This window comes from Aegilops tauschii, chromosome 7 (assembly GCF_002575655.3).
Source record: "Aegilops tauschii subsp. strangulata cultivar AL8/78 chromosome 7, Aet v6.0, whole genome shotgun sequence".
NCBI lineage: Eukaryota > Viridiplantae > Streptophyta > Magnoliopsida > Poales > Poaceae > Aegilops > Aegilops tauschii.
In genome coordinates this window covers 187,830,415-187,837,570 of record NC_053041.3, presented here as the reverse complement: position 1 = coordinate 187,837,570, position 7,156 = coordinate 187,830,415, and the positions used below count along the sequence as shown (strand labels likewise).

Below are 7,156 nucleotides of genomic sequence, written 5' to 3'. Positions count from 1 at the left end.
CTAGTGTAGTTGCATAAGTTATAGATGAACAAAAGAGAAGACATGCATCAATTATATATATATATATATATATATATATATATATATATATATATATATATATATATATATGCATATCCATACATCTCTGAAGTTCAATGTTCAATTTGCAAGCAGTGCACCAAATGTTTATGCATCAGTTATAGGGAAAAAAGATAAAAAAAACTTTCCATAACGGATGAAGTTCAATGTTCAGTTTACAAGCAGTGCTGAAAAACAGTACATCAGTACATCAGTGTTGAACATGTATGTTCATCAGTTCGACTGAAAACTAAACCAGATACAAAACAGAGAACAAAGTTTATATAATGGCCAGCGATGCAAGTTCAACTTGTACATTGCCTTCAGTGCATGACATGTTACCCATAGCATGTATACGAGAAAAATGCAGAAAAGATTAATCCCAAAACGGTTGAATGTCATTGCAGAAGCATGCAAGGCGGCACACGCAGCGAGAGTTTGATGAGCCAAGCAGATATGGGGCACCGCCTGGTTGGGTAACACCAGAAATAGCACCTGGATACTTCAACAATACAGGCAGATTTCAAGATACACTGGAATCATCAGAAGCACGGACAGGTTCTTCTATGCAGCAAACACGGATATCTGGGAATACAAGCTTTGCCACTGCTGGGTTGCAACAAGGCCAACAATTTCCCCAACAACAAATGTTTTCCTTCCCTAGCGCATGCAGAAAGGCAAGGACACACAGGGTTCCACCAGTCGCTCCGTCAACATCAATCATCCGTGCTGGAAATGCGGTTGCGACGGGAAGACCAGGCCAAAGAGACAGAAATTTTGACCACTCTAGCAGGGTCCAAAGTACAAGATATGAGCCATATAGACAGGAGCAACCTCACAACGAACCTGAGGGGAGACGGCCGTACAATGAGAGACGGAGAGCTTCGTCAACATTGCTCCCTTCAAGAGATGCATTGCTGCATGTGCCAAGGGTGACACCACCCGCGCCCATACACCAGGGTGAACAGCAAACACCGGAGGCAGCACAGAGCTATACACATGTAAGTAACCATTCAGAAAAAAACATACAAGCACAGTCCATACTATGGTACTGTGACCACACCATCTAACATTTTCATAACTGCGTCTTTGTTTGCTCACTGTTGCGTGCAACCACCTAACATTGAAGCTTACGTTTTGCCAAGGCTAGAGATGCGCTTTGAAACTTTCAAAGAAGCAAAGGACTTCTACAACGTCTATGCAAAGCACGTGGGTTTTGCTGTCAGGGAAGGCTCCAAGTTTGAGACCAGAGTCTACCTTTATTGCACGTGCCATGGAGTGTATGAATCGAAGGTGTCAGAAGCAAATAGACAGCGGAACAAGACGACAGCGAGGACTAACTGCGGGGCTAAAATGAGGCTGAAGTGGGAAAAGGATGGAACACTTGTCGTAAAAGAGATAGTCTGGGAACACAACCACAGGCTACAGCTCACCCCCCAAATGCTTTTCTTCTTGCACTCCCACAAAACCTTTGACAAAACAATCTTGGAGTACGTCAAGTACCTGCAGTTCCAAGGCATTGAACACGCAAAAATCATGAGCATACTGGGCGGCGATGACCCTGGTAGCTACTTCCTCGAAATGAATGCCAAAGACCTGATTAACATGTAAGTACAAACTTGTTCTCCTCCCATAAACCCCCTTCGTCTATTTTCCTCTGTCAGTACAAACATATTATGTAACGCATGACCTGACGCCAGTTCAACATGCATTTTTGAATGACTGTTCACTTTTAATATGCAGCAAAGCAAAGAATTCAAGGATCGATGATGTGGACGATGTCCTAAAGATTGTCAACTTCTTTAGGGAGATGAAAGCTATAAACAGGAAATTCTTCTGCGGCATGCAACTTGATGAGTCCGACAGAGTTAAGAACATATTCTAGGGGAACGCAAGCTGCCGAGGGGCATACCAGGACTTCGGTGACTGCGTAACGTTTAACACCACATATAAGACCAATAAGTACCATATGCCACTTGGGGTGTTTGTGGGTACTAACAACCACTTACAGACTACATTCTTTGGTTTCACTCTGATAAGAGATGAGGATGCAGATTCATTCAAATGGCTGTTCAAGACATTTTTAAGGTGCATGAGAGGGAAGGCTCCTACATGCATCCTCACAAGTACAACCGCCAAAACTACATGTAAAAATGTTGTGTCAGTTCTATTTTGTATATATGCACTACCATCTGCTGACCACTCCACGTCTCTTTTCTCATTACCAGACCAGTGCCCCGCAATGGCTTTGGCGATCCCATATGCTTTCAAGAACACAATACACAAGCTGTGCTGCTGGCACATTATGAAGAAGTACAGGGAACACCTTGCGTACCTGTACAACCTGCACGAAGACTTTAAGGATGAATTCACATCAATCCTCAACTGGCCCCTCATGCCAACTGAGTTTGAGGTTGCCTGGAAAAGACTCATGGATAAGTACAACCTCCATGATGATGCCACGATGGTGGCCATGTGGAACGAGCATGAGAGATGGGTATCAGCCTACTACAAAGAAATTTTCTGCGCCAAAATGACATCCACACAACGAAGTGAGAGCATGAACTATGTGCTCAAGAGGAACTTCGTAAGTGAGAGACAAAACCTCCAATGGTTTGTCAGCCAGGTAAACTCCTGCGTCAAAACCAGGAGGCAGACAGAGAACCAGGAGACAATGGGTAACCGGGTATAGCTCTATCACCTGTCTTGAGACAAAATAACATGCTTGCTAAAGTAAAACTTTATTATTTAGACAAATTTTTGCTGCAAGAAAACTAATAATTTGGTCATCACTCTTACTTGGGCAGAAGGAACAAAACACGCTGACCTTCTATGGGTTTGACACCCAGATAGCAAAGCTTTACTCATGAGCTGAGTACAGCGAGATCAGAAAAAGGCTAAAACTAAGCACACTCTGCACGGCGACAGAGACGGAAGAGCCCACAAATTACCTCGTGCGCTACAAGAAGACGCAAAAACTGTCTGCGTGGGCTCAGCACGCGTTCCAGGTGGTTGCAGACCCCGTGGGAGAAATATATACCTGCGAGTGCAAGCTATGGGACCACACAGGTGAGCACTAAAAAAAGATGTTACATGTTGTACTACTTATTTTTGCAAAGTTTTTGTTCGAATGAAATGACAAAAAACATGCACCTCTTCCAAAAATATAGGTATTTTCTGCGTGCATGTCGTGTGCATGATGCAGACAATCAAGGCTGACGGGGTTCCAGAGAAATACATCCTTAGGATATACACCAAACGCCCGAACATCCAGCCAAGATTCAACATAAATGACTTGAGGGCAGCAGCGTCAAACAAGGCCTCCCAAATACTGCATTGAAAGCGCACTGCTGCAGCAGAACATGAGGGTGCACAGAAAAAGCTTGAGAAGCCAATAGCAAATGGCGAGGTCACGGATCATCATGGATAAACTTGAACAAGAACTCGATGCCATGCATTCTGCTGAAAACGGAGGTGTCGCGGACAATGGAGCCATTGAGCAGGATATTGCTACAATCTTATCCGAGATGAACCATCTGGGAGCTATTGACCCATTCGACAACGAGGAAGATGAGCAACAGCAACCAGAGCTTGCCCATGTGCACACTCAAGAGCAGCAACATGCTCACATGCAAGATCATGAGCTTGATGGTGCTGTAGGCGAACGACATGACAATAGGACATACTACCAGCAGGAGCAGGAAAGGGTGATTAAACCACCCATATTCTCAAACACAATGGGGAGGAAGAGTAAGACGCAAGCAGCGAAAGCAACAAAAGCAGCAGCCAAAAAGCTGCCACGCCCCATCAGGCGCGTGGAATTTGGCCCGGTCGGCAAACCTCTCGGGATAAGGGCGTGCCGATTCTGCAACGTCGTGACCAACCATAATTACCGCACATGCCCACTCCGCACAGATGCCACTATCAACAAGCAAACGCTGCAGAAGCAGATTGGAGCCGCCCAGGTTTCAACCAATGGACATGACACACGTAACAGCTACACTTGCCGCAAGTGTGTGGGAACTGACGGACATAATGCTCGCACATGCAAAGTGGGCAAGGAGGTCAGTGGCGCTGAACAGAAACAGGGCAAAGTCCAAAGTTCCAAAAAATCAAAAGAAGAGGATGAAGAAGAAGAGTTTGACGAGAATGACGACCAATCAGACGAAGACAATGAAGATGACAGTGTTGGGGACGAGGAAACAGAAACTGACGATGAAGCTGCCAAGGCTCAAGCAGGAAAGGGCGCCGGCAAGGGACAACATTCGGGGACAGTTAGGAGGAGCTCAATACTGAAGAATCCATAGTGGTTATGCTGCTGCGTCAACTGAAAAAATAAGCTTGTACTCTCAGTTGCCTCAGTACACAATGAGGAAACATATCAGAAACACTGTCGTTACCAAAACTTATTTAGCTTTATCATGGATTTCTCGATCAGTACTATAGTTAAGATATAATTTGTGATTTGTGCCAGCTGGACAAGTGACATTATTATGTAAACCATTTGATAATCCTTTTGAATGCAGTCACAAATACATTTCAAAAAGCTTACCTGGATTTATGTAACGCCAACACTAATGTGGACCAATAGCTTAGCAAAAATATGTTAACGAAAAATTAAACTCTTATAGTACATCAGTACTGATAATTCACACTCGTCAGTACAGATGGCATAGTAACCAAACACACCCGTGAACACCTCAAAAAACATCGTTTCAAAAACAAGCTATGTCTGCTTCTTCCAGTCCTAGTTCAGAAAGACCATCAGTACATAAAAATAATTACCTCAAGCAAAATGCAAATATAATACACCTGTACTGATGAAAATATAATTTATCCGTAAAAAATACTTTCAGAGATTATCTTGATATAAACAATCCTTAAAAAACAAAAATTGTTTTAAAACACATTAGCATGACACACATAGTCTGACTGGTATTTGGTAAGTTCATTTACACTTCAATCACCAGTCCAAGTACCCACAGTAGAGGAGTACAAACCTCCATCATCACCAACCTTGACAGGTGCAAGTGGGATAAGCAGCTCCTAAGTACAGCTTGACAAGGCGGATCAGTGCGACAGTAAAATGCCATCATCACCGACCCTGACACGAGCAAGTGGGATAAGAAGCTGGTAAGTACAGCTTAACAAGACTACTCAGTGCGACTAGATTAATACCTAGGCAAACAAATTGGCTTGGACAGTTGGTTCTTCCAGGCCACCGCCCGCACCATCCACTGGGCGGTTGCCAGAAGGGACTGCAAATGGCGACCCAACGCCACTACACCCACGCCCCCGACGAACCGCCTCCCACACATCCCCGTCGACACACTGCAAAAAACCCCATTCTCTTCCATCTCTCCCTCATTCCCAGAAACCACCATTGCCGCTTCCATCTACACTGCACACAAACCACAAACTTCTCTCTCCCAAGCCCACAGTCGCCAGAGGAGGGCGATGGCGGAGGAACCGTCTGCCAAGCGTCATCATGGCGAGACGTCGAATAAGACCAGCAACCTCGTCGACGTTCACGTCCTCGGTGAGAAGCGCGAGTACACCACAACACTCACAGGGGTTGAGCTCCACGGCAAGGAGACGCTGGAGATCGTCTGCACTAGCGAACCAGACAAGGCTGACGAGATGATCTCCAGGCTCTGGAGGAAGGCTGGCAGCAAGCTTCGTAAGATCGTCAGTGTTGGTGTGCACTACACCAGTGAAGATGAACCTCCCCAGATGGCAGCAGTCCTACAGTTGTGCGTCGGTGAGCTCTGGTTGGTGTACCACATCGCAGCGGCCACAAAATGGTGACCCATCCTACTCATTTGCCCTGTTTGGTTCATCTATTTTATTAGTACTGTATCCTAAAAATTTCATCAGACTTGTTTCCCAACTAGATGTACTAGTGTGGTTTGTGAAAAGTGGATGCACTACTGCATTTTCTCAAGTAGATACACTATAAATGTATTTTTGAACCTGATGCACTAGATTACTATTTGGAGAATCTTGCGGAAGATTAATTTCTGAAGTCGATCGACTAGTGTAGTTTCTGAACTTGATCCAATAGTGTAGTTTAGGTACTCGATGTATTAAAAAGATGTTTCTGAACATGATGTAGTGAAGTATTTTCTGAATTTGATCTAATGTTATTTTCATAAGCAAAAAAACGAAGGACTTGGTGAAGCACTGGTTATGTGTTATCCTATTCAACAAAAGTAAACTAAGCTAGTACTAAAGCAGCACATACAACATTGACTGAAACTATGTATAATCCAAAAAAGAAAAATAACATGATGTACTTGAATTTAATTTCAGAACTTTGTTTACTAGTTTCTGAAGTACAATCATACATTAATTATGCTATATAAGCATCTACTTCATGGATTCATCGCTTGTAAAACAAAACAAAAATGAATAATTCAAACATCAAAGTAATGCTAATTTTCAAAATGTCTCTCCCCTTGCAGGCCCAAGCGCCTGAACGAGATGCTGCAGCATGAGAGGTTGTTCACATTTGCCGGTTTCAGCATTTAAAGCGACAAAGAGAAGCTGAAGATGTCTGGTTTGGAGATCAACCCCAACAAGTTCATCGACATTCAGCGCCTCTGGAGAGTTCCATACACCGGAAAAGAGTACGACTCCTTGACTGATGTTGCAGCCAGCGTCATCCACCCATTCTATAAAGGCATGAAGAAGAACATCGACACGCAGGAAGACCACAAACTGTGGGGGATCAGCCCGCTGCCAAACAACCTCATCGAGTACGCAGGAGTAGATGCGTACGCCGCGTACAACTCATGGAACATGATTGACTACATCACAGATGGTTGGGAATTTGCAAAAGAGCGGGAGGCTGACAACTACTACAATCGCCCCTTTTGCCCCTTTTAGGGATGAAGATACATCAGAGCCTGCCTTCGTTTTCTACATGAAAGTTGCTCAGAACGACGAGACAAATCCGGATACGCTGTCCGTTTACCTGTCAGATGCCTCTAACTATCTGAACATGGAACATCCCCCCTCCAGTCATCCGTCTGACACAGGTCCGGAACCGGGAAAACATTCCCGGTTGAATTCCACCTTCACCTATATCGTGTAG

The 7,156-nt window shown here is 44.3% G+C and overlaps 2 protein-coding genes across 2 annotated transcripts; both read left to right on the top strand.

Annotated features, from left to right (window-relative positions):
• Positions 1-1,212: 1,212 nt before the first annotated feature.
• Positions 1,213-1,945, top strand: LOC141027019 (protein FAR1-RELATED SEQUENCE 5-like). Its single transcript, XM_073503931.1, has 2 exons — positions 1,213-1,667; positions 1,804-1,945. The coding sequence occupies exons 1-2, from the start codon at positions 1,213-1,215 to the stop codon at positions 1,943-1,945; spliced, it is 597 nt and encodes a 198-aa protein (XP_073360032.1).
• A 357-nt stretch (positions 1,946-2,302) lies between these two features.
• On the top strand, positions 2,303-3,400 carry LOC109736644 (protein FAR1-RELATED SEQUENCE 5-like). Its single transcript, XM_020295858.1, has 3 exons — positions 2,303-2,738; positions 2,989-3,129; positions 3,231-3,400. The coding sequence occupies exons 1-3, from the start codon at positions 2,303-2,305 to the stop codon at positions 3,398-3,400; spliced, it is 747 nt and encodes a 248-aa protein (XP_020151447.1).
• Positions 3,401-7,156: the final 3,756 nt, after the last annotated feature.